General features: G+C 48.5%; 1 protein-coding gene across 1 annotated transcript; it reads left to right on the plus strand.

The window, feature by feature from the left end:
* The first annotated feature begins 1,206 nt into the window (after positions 1–1,206).
* On the plus strand, positions 1,207–17,807 carry WBP2NL (WBP2 N-terminal like). The gene is made up of 6 exons (XM_028533269.2): positions 1,207–1,286; positions 9,175–9,283; positions 9,548–9,689; positions 9,895–9,987; positions 11,001–11,111; positions 17,284–17,807. Exons 1-6 carry the CDS (start codon positions 1,225–1,227, stop codon positions 17,805–17,807), a joined length of 1,041 nt encoding a protein of 346 aa, XP_028389070.1. The 5' UTR covers positions 1,207–1,224.
* Positions 17,808–19,070: the final 1,263 nt, after the last annotated feature.

Below are 19,070 nucleotides of genomic sequence, written 5' to 3' on the forward strand. Positions count from 1 at the left end.
GCAGATGAACGGCGAGAGGTCAAGACTGGAGGAAGACAAGTCAGGGGGCTCTGGGGCCACGCAAGTGAAAGGACGCAGGGCAGGAACTAGAGGGCAGAGCCGCACCCAGAAGTGGGGAAGCAAAGATTTGAGTGACGGAGCAGCTTTTCAAACTCAGGTTATCTCTAGGAGAAATCTGAGAGTCCTTCTAGTTCAATACCTTCATTCACGATGGAAACGGACGCGCAGAGTGTGTCACCGTCGTACCTGAAGTTGCACACTTAAGTACCAACGCACAGGGGAGACTTGACCTCCATGCTTCACACTGCTCCTGCGGTACTTCATTGGTTCTCATTGTCTTGTACTTAAAAATATATTTCTGCAATCAGGATACTCCCTCTTATACCTGATGACATGTCAGTTCACTTGGCAACTTTCTCTCTTAGTGGTACTCCTAAAAATGGTGCATCTGACAACTGACAGCATCTTAAATTTGATGAAATACCGTAATCCAGGAGATGTTAGTGCCCCTTTTCCTTGAAACCCTCTGGTGCTACTTGTGAAATCTAAAGGAAATAAGAATATGGACAACATGTTAGTCTTCAAAGCAGCTCACAATCATCCTTTGGCGGTGGCAGGGCAGGTATGAGGGATGATACAGGCCCCCTCCCCTTTGGAGCAGGCACGGACGCCCCATTGACTTCCTGACCCAGATCGCGCACCCTGTTCTGTATCCCAGCTCCTAAGAAACTGGCTCTGACTCCAGGCTTTCTCCGGAGGACCAAAGTTTTCACTTTAAGAGTAAGGGATTATTCTGGATCCTTTTTCCAAAGGTTAGAAGCTTCCTGTCCGGAGCCAGGGAGGACTCAGGAAACTTTCTGCTTTTAACTCTGATTCTTTGGCAGGACCAGTTCAAGTTCATGCTGATGCTGCAGTGGCCAAGCGGGCACGTGGGGGTCCTGGGAGCCACTCATCCATCACTCACCACCTCGCGCCCTGCGGGCAGAAGCAGCTCCCTGGACCCGCCCCCTTCCCATTCCGTGGTGTTTCCACTCTGACTTGGCTGGTCCTCTGACCACCGCAGCTCCAGGGGGGTCAGCCGCCTCACCTACCCTTACCCCGCTCGCCCCACCCCTCGTCTCTGCGCCATAATCTCCGCCCCTATGCTTTACGGCCCCGCCCCACGGCTTGGCACAGGCCCCGCCCCTTCCCATCTAAGGGGCGGCTAGAGGGGCCCGGAGCAAGATGGCGATCAACCAGAGCCACACCGAAAACCGCCGAGGGGCCATCGTCCCTTACGGCGAAAGGTGCCTGAGGGGAAGCCCAGGGTGGCGCCAGAGGAGGGAGGAAACGGACTGGGTGGCTTGCGAACTCTCAGCGAATCAGGGACTTTCCCGCCTTTCCCAGGGCTTCGCGCTTAGCTCCGCCTCTGACCTTAGTGTAGGGGCACCGCCTCGCGGGACTTCCGGGGGGTGGCGCGAGCCGGAGCGGGTGGCTCCGCACGGGTGAAGGGCGGAGCGTGTGCGAGCAGGTGGAGGGAGTGCGCCGCCTCCGGTGAGCGAGGACCGGGCGGCAGAGGGGCGCGCTGCCGCAGAAGAAAGGTGAGGGCGCTGTGCAGCTGCCGCGGGGCGGGAGCGCGCGACCTTCGTAGGGCAACAGCCGCGGCCGCGCCCCTCCCTCCTCTCGCGGGGGAACAAAGTCCTGGACTTCGGGAGGCTGAAAGGGGCATGTGAGCGGATCATTCTAGAAAGATCCTGACCTGTCGGGGGCCTCTCCTTGCCCTCAGAACTTCCCAAAGGCCCCCTTCTTCTCTGCCCGAGCCTGCCCTTACGGAGATCCGGGCGCCTAGGCAGAAGGGCGCTCCCGCAGCGTCGCAGGGCACCTTGGGGTTTGCACCTGTCGCTTTGAGGGTGCATCGCTGCGGCATCGCCGGTCGCCCCTGCGCTGGCCGCCATCAGGTTCAGTCTGGGGGGAGGTTTTCACCTCCCACCTCGTGCCTCGACTCCCCCCTTAGTTCCCCCCCCCCCCCCCCCGTTTCGCACGGAGCCCTGCTGGTCTCCCCGCCGAGCGCCTCTGAATCATGCCCCACGCTGCTCCCTCGCCCTCGCTTTCCTTGGCGGTCGCCTGAGCGCCAGCGCGGCCTGGAAAGCCAGCGCGGTGCTCGGGTGCGACTGCGCGCGCCTAAGTCGCTGGGAGTGCGTTTGTCGGGAAGATCCATTAAGACAGCCCCAGATGCCGATGTCCAGATCTTTTTCGTATGCTTTCTTCTCCCGATTCTTTTCTTGACATATTTGCATAGGCCGCCAGGGCTGTGCGTCCTCACTGGCTCCCGAAGCAGCTCCGCGCTTCCCTCGCTTTTGCAGTCGGGGACGACTGCTCGCGCTCGACCGCGCGCTTCCGCGCGCACCCGCCCAGAGCGCTTTGTCCTGTGTGCCTGCGACTTTGCCACGAAGCGCTTCTGATCTGGGCGCTGGATGTCCTTTCACTCGGGCTTCCTACCAGTTTGTCCCTCTGCTTTTCCGTCTGTGTGTCGGAGTCAGAAAACGAGGCTTTTAAAAAAATGATAACAAATCAACGTTATGGTCCTTGGAATGACCTTTTTGGGGCCCATATGCCCTTGAACACTTCATCGTAGCCAAGCCTTGTTCTGAGAGTTTTATGCTTAAAACTGCTCCATCCGCAGTGAGGACCGGTAGTGTTTGCCCCGTTTCACAGATGGGAACTGAAACAAAGAAAAGTGGTCTGCCCCACATTCTCTGGCCAGTGCCACGCGCGGGAGCTTGGATGTGGGTTTCAGCTTGGGCATTGGGCGCTAACCGCTCTGCCCCCAGTGTGCTGGCCCTCAGAAAGGACAGGACTGCTGCTCTGCTTTCTCCTCATCAGAGAAGGTCCTGTCGGGACGGCGGCTTCCTGGCTAGGAACCACTTTAAAGGAAAATCCTGAGAGGGGAAGGCTGATTACATTTGACTTCTGCCTGTTCCCGGAGCACGCTGGAGCACTCCAGCCGAGGACCACAAGTGTGATGGCTAGACTCTCCTGGTGAACACGGAAGACACTGAGGATTTTGTTTTTTTTTTAACCCATGTTCTAAAACTTGTGCAGTTAATTTCATGTGTATTTATTGTAGAAAAGTTAGGAAAAATTTAAATCACTCTGGATTCCAACATCTAGTGCTGTTTACAATTTATGTATCCTTATCTACTTTCTTGTATGGAAAAATACGCATTCTCATTTATCAATATATTGAGAATGCATTCCAGAGTCAAAGTCTACATTATTGTTTTCAGTGGCTAATATTCTAGTGTGCATAAATCTTTGCTCAAGCCCCATCTAGGATATTCTGGTTTTATAGCAATATTCATTGCTATAAATATTGCTTCAGTGAACATTTGTGAAAACTTATCTTTTTGCACAGCTGTCAGAATGTTTCTTTGGGATGTATTTCTGAAAGTGGAATTGTGGGATCTGAGGATATAGACTTTAAAAAGAGATTTAAAAATATTTTTATAATATAAAAATTCTTGTCAAAATATTAAAAATATGGAAGTATATAAAATACATTTTTGGCAAAACCTGTGGAATTATATCAATTTACATTCCTCTCAGTGCTCTGAGTGACTGTCTCACCGCACCCTCGCCAACACCTGGTGCTGGCCTTCGATATCGCTGCCGGTGTGATGTGTGGCATCTTTTAAAAAAAGATTATTGCTGAATAATGGAATCTTTAAAAAAATTATTGCTAGCGAAGTTATCTTTTTTTCTATGGCTATTGGCTATTTATATGTCTTTGGCAAATTTTCTTGGTACATACAGTTTCTCCATTTTAATTAAGTTCATTTGTTGATGTAGTAAAAAATAATAGAAAATGTATCTCCTTTACCATTAAAAACAAAACTTGTATACAACATGAAAATTTGATACACATACACGTAGCGAAATTACTATAGTCAAGCTATTAACATCTCATATAGTTACCATTTTTTGTGTGATGAGTACACCTGAGATCCATTCTGCTGGCGTACTTTCAGTGTGCAGTACAGTAACACTGATACAGTCATCACGACTGTTCATGAGATCTCTGGATTTATTCGTCCTACGTAACTGCAGATTTGAGCCTTTGACCAACCTCTCTCCGTTCCCCCCCTCCCCTGAGACCCCCTGGTATTAACTGTTCTGTTCTCTGTGTCTGTGCATTTGACTCTTCTTTTCTGTTTAGGCCTCACATGCAGGTGAGATTATTCAATATATCTCTTTCTCTTTCTGGGTTTATCCATGTTGTAGCATGTGACAGGATATCCTTCTTTCTCATGACTGAATAATACTTTGTGATACATTTATTTATATATATATTCTTCATTCATTGACAGACACGTCGTTTCTAAAGCTTGGCTGTCGTGAGTAATGCTGCAATGAACACAGGAATACAGATATTGCTTTGATATCCTGTTTCCATTTCCTTTGAAAATATACTCAGAAGTGGGATTGCTGAATCATATTGTCATTCTGTTTTTATTACATTGATTGATTTTCATATGTTGAGCCATCCTTGCATTCCAGGAATAAATCCCACTTGGTTGTGGTATATAATCCTTTTTTTTTAAAGATTTTATTTATTTCTGGCTGATAGCTCAGTGGATTGAGTGCGGGCTGCGAACCAAAGCGTCGCAGGTTCGATTCCCAGTAGGGGCACATGCCTGGGTTGTGCCCCGGCATATAAAAAATAAATAAAATAAATATTTGATTTATTTATTTTTAGAGAGGGAAGGGAGGGAGAAAGAGAGAGAGAAACTTCAATGTGTGGTTGCTGGGGGTCATGGCCTGCAACCCAGGCATGTGCCCCGACTGGGAATCGAACCTGCGACGCTTTGGTTCGCAGCCCACGCTCAATCCACTGAGCTATGCCAGCTTGGGCATATAATCCTTTTAAAGTGCTGTTATATTCAGTTTACTAGTATTTTGTTGAGGATTTTTGCATGAGGATTTTTCAGGGATATTGATCTGTAGTTTTTTCCTTCATTAAACATTTTCTCAGTGTTTTAAGCTTTTGATTAGAGTCTAGAGTTCTGGACTGACTTTTGGAGTTCCCTAGTCTCCTGTTTTTGCTGACATCCTATTTTTTCAGCCTTAAAAATCCTTTTTGGCTTCCGGCCAAGATAGAGGTGTAGGTAGACACACTGTGCCTCCTCGCACAACCAAAATAAGGACAATAAGAATTTACAAACAAAATAATAACCAGATCTGACAGAAAATTGAATTGTATGGAAGTCCGACGATCAAGGAGTTAAAATAGACACATTCATCCAGACTGGTAGGCGGGCAGAGTCAGGCAGCCAGGTGGAGACGGGTGGAAGCACAAAAAGCAGCGGCTGGCAGACCCCGGATGTGGGGTGGCTACAGGCAGACCCAGGGAGGCAGCAATTGTGAAGCGAGGCACTGCACGCAAGGCAGCTGGTGGACTGGGTGGTCCCACACTTGTGTGCAGATAAACCAGATGGAACTGGGGAGTGGGACAGACCTCGAAACCCAGGGCCCCAGCACTGGGAAATAAGGCCTCCAAACACCAATTGAAAACACCCGTGGGGGTTGAGGTGTCTGGAGAGACTCCCAGCCTCATGGGAGACTTTGTCGGAGAGACCCACAGGGTCCTGGAACGTACACAAGCTGGCCCACCCGGAACCAGCACCAGAAGGGCCCAGTTAGCTTGGGAGAAGTAGCGGAAGGGACTGAAGTCTGACAGAGAGTGGAGCGAGCGCCATCGTTCCCTCTTGGACCCCGCACCCACATACAGTGTCATAACCCAGCAACTGGGTTGCCCCCGCCCTGGTGAACACCTAAGGCTCCGCCCCTCATACATAACAGCTACAACAAGACAAAACAACAACAATAACAACAACAACAACAACCAAAACGGCCCAAACGGAAGAGCAGATCACAGCTCCAGAGCAAATGCAACTAAGGGACGGAGAGATAGCCAACTTATCAGATGCACAGTTCAAAGCACTGGTGATCAGGATGCTCACAGAACTGGTTGAATTTGGTTGCAAATTAGATGAGAAAATGAAGGCTATGCTAAGTGAAATGAAGGGAAATACATAGGGAACCAATAGTGATGGGAAAAACACTGAGACTCTAATCAATGGAATGGACCAGAAGGAAGAAAGAAACAACCAAATAGAAAAGAATGAAGAAACAAGAATTCAAAAAAAAAAAAATGAGGAGAGGCTTAGGAACCTCCAGGACATCTCTAAATGTTCCAGCATCTGAATTATAGGGGTACCAGAAGGGAAAGAGGAAGAGCAACAAGTAGAAAAGTTATATGAACAAATAATAAAGGAGAACCTCCCCAATCTGGCAAAGGAAATAGAATTCTAGGAAATCCAGGAAGCTCAGAAAATCCCAAATAAGTTGGACCCAAGGAGGAGCATGCCAAGGCACCTCATAATTACATTAGCCAAGGTAAAAATGAAGGAGAAAATCCTAGAAGCAGCAAGAGATAAAGAGACAGTAACCTACAAATGAGTTCCCATCAGACTGTCAGCTGATTTCTCTCTTTTGAGAAATCAAAGGAGACCTTGCAGGCAAGAAGGGGCTGGAAAGAAGTATTCCAAGTCATGAAAGACAAGGACCTACATCCAAGATTGCTCTATCCAGCAAAGCTTTCATTTAGAATGGAAGGGCAGATAAAGTGCTTCTCAGATAAGGTCAAGTTAAAGGAGTTTATCATCACCAAGCCCTTATTTTATGAAATGTTAAAGGGATTTATCTAAGAAAAAGAAGATAAAAAACATGTATAGTAAAATGACAACAAACTCACAATTATTAACAACCACACCTAAAACAAAAACAAAAACAAACTAAGCAAACAACTAGAACAGGAACAGAACCACAGAAATGGAGGTCACATGGAGGGTTAGCAACAGGGAAGCGGGAGGAGGAGAAAGAGGGAAAAGGTACAGAGAATAAGCAGCATAGATGGCAGGTAGAAAATGGGGGGAGGGTAGGAATAGTATGGGAAATGTAGAAGCTAAAGAACTTATGACACATGGACATGAACTAAAGTGGGGGAATGGGGGGAGAGGGTGTGAAGGGTGGAGGGTAATGAAGGGGGGAAAATGGGACAATGTAATAGCATAATCAATTATATATATATATTTTGAAATATGAAGTTTGTTTTTTTAAGATTGTATTTATTTTATTTTTAGAGACGGACGGGAGGGAGGTAGAGAGAGAGAGAAACATCAATGTGTGGTTGCTGGGGGTTATGGCCTGCAACCCAGTCTTGTATCCTGGCTGGGAATCGAACCTGCAACACTTTAGTTCGCAGCCTGCACTCAATCCACTGAGCTATGCCAGCCAGGGCTCAATAAAATATATTTTTAAAAAATCCTTTTTTTTTAGCCCTGGCTGGCGTAGCTCAGTGGATTGAGCGCGGGCTGGGAACCAAAGTGTCCCAGGTTCGATTCCCAGCCAGGTACATTCCTGGGTTGCAGGCCATGACCCCCAGCAACTGCACATTGATGTTTCTCTCTCTCTCTCTCTCTCTCTTCCTCCCTTCCCTCTCTAAAAATAAATAAATAAAATTTTTTTAAAAATCCTGTTTTTTATCCACTCACCACCACTCCTGTTCTAGTTCTTATTACCTCACATCAAGACTACTTTAGGAACTCCTTTTGCCCCATCACCGTTTATCCCCCCAGTACCCACTTCTATTTTAGGAACCCTGAAACCGGCCCCTGGATATACCTCCGCCTCCTTGGTCGTGTGACTGTCCTGCGGCAGCAGCTGCAGCCCCCCCGCCCCCCCCCCCCCCCCCCCCCCCGTCTGTCCGTCAGACGGTATCTTCAAGCTCCGGTTCCGCATGGCTTCCCAGCCGTATCTCCCTGTGTCTCCCGACCCTCCTTCACGCAGTTCTGACGAACCCGCGTAGGCAGGCTGCGCCCACGCGCAGTTTGCTCTCTGCTGCATAGAGGTGTCTGCTGACGCTGCTGCTGCCCCTCCATTAACACTGCTCGGTCTCCACCAGGATCGCCCCCTACCTTCTTCACCTCTGCCGACTGAGGTGCCGTTCACCCCTTAAGAATCAGCTTATATGTCCGCCTTTCTATAAGGTTTTCCCGAATTACTCCAACCAAAACTAATGTCCCCTTCCACTTAGTTGCCATGCCATTTTTGCGTCGTTTCTGTGATGTGTGTCATATATTGCTGGTGTCATTACCTGTATTCACGTTTTAATTTGTGCATTCTTTCAGTAAGTACTTAGCACCACCCACCGTTTGCTAGGACTAAGGTGGCAAAGAGGGCAGGCATTGCCCTTAACGATCAGTAGGAAAGACCTTAAACAAACCAACACGTGTGATAGTTACTGAGAAAGAAAACCCCCAGTGGGATACTATGAGTGAGAGTAGCATGAATCTGAGTTTTTCAGGTTAAGAGTGAGGGGAGCACGTGGGAGGCTGAGGGAGGAACATGTCGGAGGATTCTGGAGCATTCTGCACACCTTACCTTCGTTAACATTTACATTAGCACAGTGTTTTTTAAAATATTGATGTGTGAGAGAGAGAGAAACATCAATTTGTTGTTCCACTAATTTATGCATTCATTGGTTGCTCTTTTTTAAAAAGATTTTATTTATTTTTAGAGAGGGAAGGGAGGGAGAGAGAGAGAGAGAAGCATCAATGTGCGGTTGCTGGGGGTCATGGCCTGCAACCCAGGCATGTGCCCTGACTGGGAATCGAACCTGCGACACTTTGGTTCACAGTCCGAGCTCAATCCACTGAGCTACGCCAGCCAGGGCTCATTGGTTGCTTCTTGTACGTGTCCTGCCTGGAGATTGAACCAGCAACGGTGGTGTATCAGGACCACACTCTAACCAACTCAGCCACCTGGCCAGGGCCATCGGCATAGTGCTTGATAGTTGCTGCGTAAGAAGTATAAGCGTTCATGGATGAACAGTAAGAATACAAGTAGCCTTGGTGAGAAAAAGAACCCAGAGCTGAAGAAGGAGGAAAATAATTGTGAACTGTCAGAGAATAAAATCATTTCAATTCCTTTTACGTCAGTAAGGGTGATCGTATAGTGGCAGCAGCCAACAGTTACTGAGCGCTTGCTCCAGGCTGGGAACTGTGCTGAGGGGTTTAGGTTTGTCACTTTACGTCCCGTTTGACTAGCGTGCTGTCCGCCCTCTCTCTCCCGCAGCGTCCTGCAGCACTGCCACGACGTGGACCTCTCCTTCCCTCAGCACCCGCAGGGATCCAATCTCTTGAGCGGTAAAAGGAGGGGGACGCTGTTCCTCACTTCATACCGGGTAATTTCTCTCCCCACCTCCGCTTCGATCCGGTGAGCGCTACATCGGTCCGCCTTAACATGGGGCGTGGTTAACCACTGGGTTTCCAAGTGTTTTAAAAAACACTTGCGCTTCGAGATTGCCCATGTTGAAGGACGATGGCAGGAAATGGGCGATGCTTCTCAGGCCCGGACGCTGGAGCAGCCTTGGCCCCAGAACTGTTTTTGTACGCCTCAACCCGCGGACGATCTGTGTTCCGTCCCCAAAGCCTCTGTCCTCTCCCAGGTGATCTTCGTGACTTCGCAGCCGGTCAGCGACCCCCTGTGCTCTTTCATGATGCCGTTCGACCTCATGAGCAACTGCACCGTGGAACAGCCCGTCTTCGACTGCAACTACATCAAGGGAACCATTCGGGCAGCCCCGGATGGTAAGTGTTTACACTCAGAAGCGCATTTTTGTCTGAAAACCTTCCAGAAGGTTTAAGAGTCAGACGTGGCTCGTGCTGGAATTCGAACGCAAGACAGCGGCCCTGCTGCTCTGGGCAACGCTCCTCTGCGCATGCGCGTCGGCGGCCCTGCAGCTCCCCGCGCGCCGCCCGCCCCTCGCTGACAGTGTGCCCCTTCCTCCCCCAGGCGGCTGGGACGGGCAGGCTACCTTCAAACTGGCCTTCAGGAGAGGAGGTGCCATCAAGTTTTCCCAGATGCTGATGAGCGCTGCCTCCGCTGGTGAGCAAAACCACACAGCTCTTAGGCACCTTGGGGTTTTGAGACTTGGGGAACGGAAGGAGGACTGTTGCCCGGTTGGGAGGCTCCGGTCTCTGGGGTGGGACACTCGGTAGGTGCACAGGTGCTCAGGAGGCATCCCCTGCGCCTCCCTGCTCCGCGCCGAGTGCAGGGCCGGGTGCTGGGAACCCAGAGACTGTTCGGCCCCTCCCCGTCTGGCGGGAGCTGCAGCCTGCAGGGGGTTACCATCAGACACCTGCAGGACTCGTGGGACCTGGTCATCTTTGTCCCTCCAAATGCTGGTCTCAAATGTCACCGCCTGGTGTCTTTTTCGCGGCAGGGAGCGCCCGCTGCCTGAGCTCCTCTTCTCCCGACCTGTCTCTGTGTCATCTCTTTTCTCTGGCCTCACTTTTGTCTCCCTCGGGGTCAGCCCGCATCTCCGGGGACAGGAGGGAAGAGGCAAGCCCCAGAGCACGGCTCCAGTGGGCGTCCCGGAGCACTCGTCCACACTCTGGATACAAATAATGCTTACGATATATGCTATTTAGTCTCGCCTCACTGCATGTGCTTCACTCTCTCGCCTTTTGCACTTCAGTCCAGCTGGACTTCTTCGTGCCCTGTCCTCTCATCTCTGCGTCTCAGGATACTCGCTCCGTCCAGGGTGCCCTTTGCCCTTCTCCCTCGCCTCCCACCCCGGGCTTTTCAGCCCAGTGAGACAAGCACAGGCTAGCAGAGACGGACACGTGCACACACGGTGTCCTGGGACAGAGACACGGACGAGGTGCTGGGCCACACAGGAGGGGTGGAGTGGCGTTTCCAGCTTCGACGACTGACTGGATCCTGATGCTGTAAGCCATGGTCAAGTATATGAGACAGTCTAAGGCGGAGAGGAAGCGAGTTTGATTTGAGGCCTAATAATACTAGCTAACATGTATGGAATGCTTACCATGTACTAGAGATTTCCAAGCCCTTTTAAAGAGTTAAGGAGTCCCTCTTTTCCAAATTGATCTTCTCAGCTGCCCGGGGAACTCCACTTAGAAGTATAAACTACTGGTTTGGCAGTCCAGGGCTGTTCGTCGTTGCCGGGCAGGGGGGCGCGCTGTGCAACCAAGAGATGCCTTGTCCAGGTAAGGCGCGGCGGGGCGTTCTCCCCGGGAGGCGGGAGGTGGGAGGTGCACCAGGGGCTCGGGGGTCTACTCGCTGCCAGCGCACCTCCAGCTCCGCTGCAGAGGAGCCTCGGGGGTCTGGGGACCGGAGAACGGCTGAGTCCATGGCTTCATTCCCAGACCGAAACCCAGTGGCAAGTCAGCAAGCGTCAGGCCTACTTTTAATTATAATGCGCGAATACGGAACATGCTCGGGCAGGCCCCACTAGCGGGAACCTCTACCTGCTGCTTGCAGCCTGAGCAGGAAATGTGTGCACGCTCTTTCTCCCTCCTCCCTCCCCATTTCGCACGAGCACAGCCACCGGGCGTGTGCCACGCCCTTCGGCCTCACTGAGGACGCCAGCCCCGGGCTTCGTGCCCTGTGCCCTCTAACGGTCGGGCCTGTCACAGCCGCTGAGTCACGTTCCTGGGAGGTGACAGGTCACCGATTCTCAAACACTGTCCGCTGCCGACTGGTAGGACACGAAGGATCTCCTCACAGGCCGCCCACGGACCCCCAAACGTGGGCCCTTTCTTGGATTCTTCTCGGAGTACAACATACGTGTCCACTGGCTTTTAATTTTGCCTACAGCTGAAGGATGCGTATTTGTAACCTTACTAGTTACCTTGGTTTTTAAGCGTTACTAAAATCTAATACTCAAAAATCTAAAAGTAAAGTGTGGAAATTTGTGTAACATAAAAACGACCATTTAAAAATGTACAATTCAGGGGCACGTGGTGTATTCACAGTGCGGTGCCACCCTCAGCTCTAATTTCAAAATGTTTTCATCGCCCCATAAAACACCCCACTATTCCCTACTGAGTAATAATTCTCCGCTTAGAAACAGTTCCCCATCGTCCCCTGCCAACATCTTTTGTTAGGCCCTGATCTGCTCTTTGTCTCTGTGGATTTCTTATCCCAGACAGATCACATGAGAGGAGTCACACGGCTCTTTGTTTCGGACCTTTGGTTCGGGGCTCGTTCCCCTGGCATGATGTCCCCAGGGTTCCTCCAAGCCGTAGCGAGTGTCGGCACTTCCCTCTTTTTGTGGCCGATACTGTTCCTTCTCTGTGCGTGTCCCGCAGTCCGCTCCTCCATTCACCCGCCGGTGGACGTTTCACTCATTTCCATCTTTTACTGCTGCGAACACAAGCTGCTGTCAGGTCTGTGTGGAGGTCTCAGCGTGGGCATGTGTGTTCGTTTCTCCGGGGTGTCCACACAGGGCTGGACCACCGGGCCGCCCGGGACTCAGTGTGTCACTCGCCCAGGAGCCGCGCCTCTGTTTGCCACGGCACCCACGCCAGTTCACATTCCCGCCAGCGGTGTGAGGCCCTGTGTCGCCACATCCTTGCCAACGCTTGTTTTCCTTTTATTTTTGTGGTTGATATTGGAGCCATCCTAGTGGGTGTGAGGGAGTACCTCGTTGTGTTTTTATCCTCACGCGAGGATATGTGCATTGATTTGAGGGAGGGAAGGGGAGAGAGAGAGAGAGAGATATCTATTGGTTGCCTCCTGTATGTGCCCCGACAGCGGATTAAACCCACAACCTAGGTATGCGCGGACCGGGAATGGAACCCACAACCTTCTCATGAGCAGGATGACGCTCCAGCCTACTGAGCCACCCAGCCAGGGCTCATTGTGGTTTTAATTGGCATTTCTTGAATGGCAAATGATGCTGAATATCTTTTTCTATGTTTGTTAGCCATTTGTATATCTTCTTTGGAGATACATCTCTCCCAGTCTTTTGTCCTTTTTTTCTTGGATAATTTATCTTTTTGTCATTGAGTTGTATGAGTTCTTTATATATATTCTGGATATGAATCCCTTCTCATATGTGCAGTTTGCAAATATGTTTGCCCATTCAATAGGTTGTCTTGCACATTTTTGATAATGTTCTTTGATGAACAAAAGTTATACATTACAATTTTTTAAAAAATGCATTAATTTGAGAGAGAGAGAGAGAGACAGAGAGATGAATCTGTTAGTCCACTGATTTACGCATTGACTGGTTGACTTTTGTGTGTGTCCTGACCAGGGATCAAACCCACAACCTTGGCATATTGGGATGATGCTCTAACCAACTGAGCTACCCAGTCAGGGCTTATGTAATTTCCTTCTTGTGTTTAGTATTTTTTAAAGTTTAAAGTCTATATTTTCTTGATAGTATAACTACCCTTGCTCTCTTTTGATTACTGTTTGCATATAGTATCTTTTTCCATTCTTTTAAAAAAAATTTTTATCTTCACCTGAGGACATTTTTTCATTGCTTCTACAGAGAGAGGAAGTAGGGGGGGAGAGAGAGAGAGAGAGAGAGAGAAAGAGAGAGACATTGATGTGAGAGAGAAACAGCAATTGGTCACCTCCTGTATGCTCCCTGATTGGGAATCAGACCTGCAACCTAGGCATGTGCCCCAGCTGGGAATCGAACCTGCAACCTTTCAGTGTACAGGATGACACTCCAACCAACTGAGCCACACTGGCCAGGGTTCTTTTTTTTTTTTTTTTAAGTAAAATGTTCTATCTCATGATTTTTATTTTTCTTTTTTTTAAATTTTATTTATTTATTTTTAGAGAGGGAAGGGAGGGAGATAGAGAGAGAGAAACATCAATGTGCGGTTGCCGGGGGTCATGGTCTGCAACCCAGGCATGTACCCTGACTGGGAATCGAACCTGCGACAGACACTTTGGTTCGCAGCCCACGCTCAATCCACTGAGCTATGCCAGCCAGGATGATTTTTCATTCTTTTGCTTTCAATCTGTTTGTGTCTTTGTATCTCAAGTAAGTCTCTTGTACACCTTGGCTGGTGTGGCTCAGTGGATTGAGTGCCAGTAGAGGCAACAATAAATGTATCTTTCCCTCTCTTTCTCCTTTCCCCTCTCGCTAAAAATAAATAAATAAAACCTTAAAAAAATAAAGTCACCCTGGCTGGTGTGGCTCAGTGGATTGAACACTGGCCTGCGAACCGAAGGGTCGCCAGTTCGATTCCCAGTCAGGGCACATGCCTGGGTTGCAGGCCACGGCCCCCAGTTGGGAGTGCGTGAGAGGCAACCACACACTGATGTTTCTTTCCCTCTCTCTCTCCCTCCCTTCCCCCTCCCTTCCCCTCTCTCTCTAAAAATAAATAAATAAATAAAGTCTTTAAAAGTAAGTCTTCTGTACACAGCATACAACTGAGTCTTGAGTGTTTATCCTGCCGATCTGTTGTTGGAAGAGTCATCAAGAAGGCATGGCTGCCGGTTGTCCTGAAAGCTGACCCGGGCCACTGTAAGCCTCCCTTGTCTTTGAAATGTGTGCTCTGCTTGCCTTTCCTGCTCCGAGAAGCAGCTCCGGGGATGAGGCCTTGACACGGGAGCGAGGAGCGGAGACTAACGGGACGGTATGCACGACCGAACTCAGTTAGGGCCTCTGTGTAAAAACTTCTAAGAGTCGATGGGGGGGCGGGGGGGGCAGAGATCTCACTCATCTTGTGACCACCCAGGACCACCTCATAAACAAGTTCCTTTCTTTATTAAAACTGCCACTCCTAGTCTGGAGAGGTCTGCTTGCTTCTTTGCTCTCTCCCTGCCCTCTGTGCAGGGGCACCCAGTTGGAGGTTGTACGGGGAAGCTGCTGGGGAGAATGCAGACGTCTCTGCCTTGAGATGGGAGAATTTAGCCCGTTTAAAGCAGCCACTGTAACGGGGGCCTTTCTGTCACTTCCTGCCTACCGTATAGCTCTTTGCCCCTCATGTCTTGGCACTGCTGTCTTCTTCTTTGGGGTTAAATTGATATGTTTATAGCAGGAAGTTTACATTCCTTTCTCATTTCCTTTTGTCTATATTTTATAGCTATTTTCTTTGTGGTTACCATGGAGGCGACATTTAACATCCTAAGGTTGTAATACTAATTTGAATGTTTACCAACTTAACTTGAATAACGTACAAATACTCTGCACCTTTACAGTTCCTTCTTCATGTAGTTCAGCTAATGTCACACAATTACATCTCTGTTATACATTGTGTGCCACAAAATACAATCTAATAATTCTTTTTAAGGCACTGCTCTCTTAAATTACGTAAAAGATAAAACATGGAGTTACGAACCATTGTTACAAAAATATTGGTTTTTATCATTGCTCAGTGATTTACCTTTATTGAGATCTTAATTTCTTCATATAGCTTCAGATTGCTATTTGGTGTCCTTCCACCTCACCCTGCCGGACTCCCTGAGGCGTCTCTTGCAGGGGAAGTCTAGTGGTGGTGAACACCCTCCGCCTTTATTTATCTGGAAATGTCTTAATTTCTCTCCCACTCTTGAAGAAATTTGGCCAATATAAAATTGTTTTTTGAAATTTTTTTTCTAGCCTCCAAAATTTCTGATGAGAAATCTACTGATTATCTTTTTTAAAAAATATTTTATTTATTTATTTTTAGAGAGGGGAGGGAGGGAGATAGAGAGAGAGAGAAACATCAATGTGCGGTTGCTGGGGGTCATGGCCTGCAACCCAGGCATGTGCCCTGGCTGGGAATCGAACCTGCGACACTTTGGTTCGCAGCCCGCGCTCAATCCACTGAGCTACGCCAGCCAGGGATGATTATCTTTTTTTAAAATTTTATTTATTTTAACTTTTAGAGAGAGGGGAAGGGAAGAAGAAAGAGAGGGAGAGAAACATCAATGTGTGGTTGTGTCTCGCACACCCCCTACTGGGGACCTGGCCCACAACCTGGGCATGTGCCCTGACTGGGAATCAAACCAGCAACCCTTTGGTTCACAGGCCCGTGCTCAATCCACTAAGCTACACCAGCCAAGGCTACTGATTATCTTACTGATGATCCCTTGCATGTAATGATTCACATCACTCTTGCTGATTTCAAGATTCTCTCTTTGTCTTTGGCTTTTGCAAGTTGGATTATAATGTGTCTTGGTGTGGCTCTCATTAAGTTAATCTCCTGGACTTTGTTGAGATTCTTAGATGGTTATACTCATGTCTTTCATCAAATTGGGGAAGCTTTCAGCTATTATTTCTTCAAACATTCTTTCTACCCCTTTTTCTCCTCTTCTTGGCCTTCATGCAGCGTGTGTGTTGGGCTCTGTCTGACGGTGGCCCACCGGTTCCTGGGGCTGTGTTCACTGTTCTTCAGTCTGTTTCCTTTCTCTCCCTCGGTCGCCACAACTTCCTGTCTTCACGTTCCCTGATTCTTTCTTCTGCCTATTCAGACCTAAATTTCCATCCCTCTTCTCAATTTTTCATTCAGTTTTTGTACTTTTGATCCCCAGAATTTCATTTTGGTTTCTTGTTAGGTTTTCTATCTTTATCAATATTTCTATTTTGTTCGCACATTGTTTTCTTGACTTTCTCCACAGGTTCCTTTAGTTCCTTGAGCATGTTTAAGAAAGTTCTTTAAATGTTTTTCTAGCTAATGTAAACATAAATGTGGATTACAGCAAAATAACTTGGTGGTTGTTCATTCACCTGACCCAGTTAAATCACTTTGAGAATGTAGCCAAGGCCCATGTGTATTGTAATATTAACTGGGAATTTGGAAATAATGTGTTCTCCTACCATAGAGGAACTTAGTAGTACCGATCAATACAATAAAATATAGTCTGGCTTTTCATTTATGAAATACATTAATAATACAAATAATTTTTATATAACATCAAATAAAAAGAGCCAGATTTAAAAATCGTACAGTTGTTATAATCCTGATAGCACGAACATATTAAATATATTCTACAAAGAAATGCATTAAAATATTTTTTGTATTTGATTGCATTACAGATGACTTTTTAAAATTCATCTTTTCTCCATTTTCCAAATACATATTCCTCATTAAGGATGTATTACTTTATTCATATTCAGAACAAACTTTATTAAGTGACGGGAGGCCCACCAGAGAGATCTTTATTCAGTAAAACACGTGTCTCTACATACAACTACAGGCAATGCAGAGGTATGACTGCAGGGTTGTTTTCACGCTCATTGAATCCCTCCACAACAGGAATGACCAAGCCCCCGACTCGTGGTGGCTGGAGGGCCTGGCTTTACTGCTGTTTAGCCTGATTCTCTCCCTGTGTTACTTTGCTTTAGCATAACTGCTATCTTTTTACTCCTTCTCCCTTATTCTCTGCCCACTCTAAAAAATAAATTACTGATTTTTCTTTTCTTCTCAGCATACCCAGTTGTTGTCTACGGGCCCCAGCCTGTGAGATACGGAGCCCCGCCGGGAGGATATGGAGCCCCACCGGGAGGATACGGAGCCCCGCCAGCAGGATATGGAGCCCCGCCAGAGGGATACGGAGCCCCACCAGAGAGATCTGAAGCCCCACCTATGGGATATGGAGCCCCACCGCCTGTATACGAAGCTCTGCCTGCGGGGAACAGAGCCCCACCACCTGTATATGAAGCTCAGCCTGTGGCATACGGAGCCCCACCGCCTGTATACGAAGCTCAGCCTGTGGCATACGGAGCCCCACCACCTGTATATGAAGCTCAGCCTGTGGCATACGGAGCTCCATGGGCAGGATATGGAACCCCGCCTGCAGAATATGGAACCCCACCAGCTACAAATGAACCCCCATCTGCTAGACATGCCGCTGGGACCCACAGTCCTGCGGCTGCCCAGCCTGCGGGACACGAGGCTTCTCCTCCTTCCACCTCGTCGCCTCAGGCCCATTCACCGTCTTCCAAGATGTGAGCCCCGAAGACTCTCACCCAGCAAAGCGGCGCCATGAAACCGAAGTCAGGACAGAAGGGGGCTCGGGTATGTGTGCGACGGCCCTCCTCGGGTACTCGCCTCGCCCTTCGGAAGGGCGGTCCCGGGGTGGGGAGGGGACGTGGAGCTGTACTCCCGTGCCTGGCTTTTAGAGGCAGAGTCCACTCTCGACTAGACAGGCTAAAGAAGCGGAGTTGTAGGGCTGATTCCTCAATAATGTGGTTGACGTTGGGCTGCATTTTAAAAAAGATTTTATTTATTTATTTTTAGAGAGAGAAGGGGAGGGAGGGAGGGAGGGAGAGAAACACTGATGTACAAGAGATACTTTGACTGGTTGCCTGTCGTACGCCCCCAGCGGGGGACCTGGCCCGCAACCCAGGCCTGTGCCCTGGCTGGGATCGAACTGGCGACCCCTTTGCTTCGCAGTCTGGAGCTCAGTCCACAGAGCCACACCAGCCAGGGCAACATGTATCCGCTCTGGACTATTGGTTTTGCTTCTCAAAACCTATTCCTGAGAAATACTTGCATGTGTGCACAAAGGTGCGTGTGGGAAGAGTTCATTACATTCATGGTTTCTAACAGCACAGAATTAGAAATGGCCTATATGTTTATTAATAGCAAATATTTAGATAAACTATAGTACATCTATGCCACGTATGCAAAAACTTCTAAGCCTTATTGTTAAATGAGAAGAGCATGTTTGAGGGAGTAAGTACTACAGAAAGTTTCAGTCCCATCGGACTGAATGCCGCTGTGGTAACTCATGGTTTGTGACGTCTCCTTTAGTTCACTGGAATGAAATTTCCAGGCAATTGCCTGTGATTCCATACCATTTGAACCAAAATTAATACAATACTATAAATTTGATGTAAAGAAGAAAAAATGGAAAAGCAGTTTGTAGTAAAATTTTTTAAGATTTTATTTATTTATTTGTAGAGAGGGAAGGGGGGGAGGGAGAGAGAGAGAGAGAGAAAGAGAGTGAGAGAGAGAAACCAATGTGCGGTTGCTGGGGCTTATGGCCTGCAACCCAGGAATGTACCCTGGCTGGGAATCGAACCTGGGACACTTTGGTTCCCAGCCCGTGCTCAATCCACTGAGCTACACCAGCCAGGAAAATTTTAAGTATTTTAATACATAAACTCTCAGATTCCACCACACTAGAAGCCACAGCGAAGTGATCCAGCGGTAACGGGAGCTGCCTGGCTGGGGAGCTGGGGAAAAGGATGGAGAGGGAGACCCGGCTTT

This window comes from Phyllostomus discolor, chromosome 2 (genome assembly GCF_004126475.2).
Source record: "Phyllostomus discolor isolate MPI-MPIP mPhyDis1 chromosome 2, mPhyDis1.pri.v3, whole genome shotgun sequence".
Lineage (NCBI taxonomy): Eukaryota > Metazoa > Chordata > Mammalia > Chiroptera > Phyllostomidae > Phyllostomus > Phyllostomus discolor.

What these genes read in the sequence shown, in the direction of transcription:
- WBP2NL (XM_028533269.2), top strand. Translation starts at nt 1,225, where the DNA reads ATGGCGATCAACCAGAGCCACACCGAAAACCGCCGAGGGGCCATCGTC. An exon ending in CATTCGGGCAGCCCCGGATG is followed by an intron (nt 9,690 to 9,894) that starts GTAAGTGTTTAC and finishes TTCCTCCCCCAG; the next exon opens with GCGGCTGGGACGGGCAGGCT. An exon ending in CCAAGAGATGCCTTGTCCAG is followed by an intron (nt 11,112 to 17,283) that starts GTAAGGCGCGGC and finishes TTTTCTTCTCAG; the next exon opens with CATACCCAGTTGTTGTCTAC.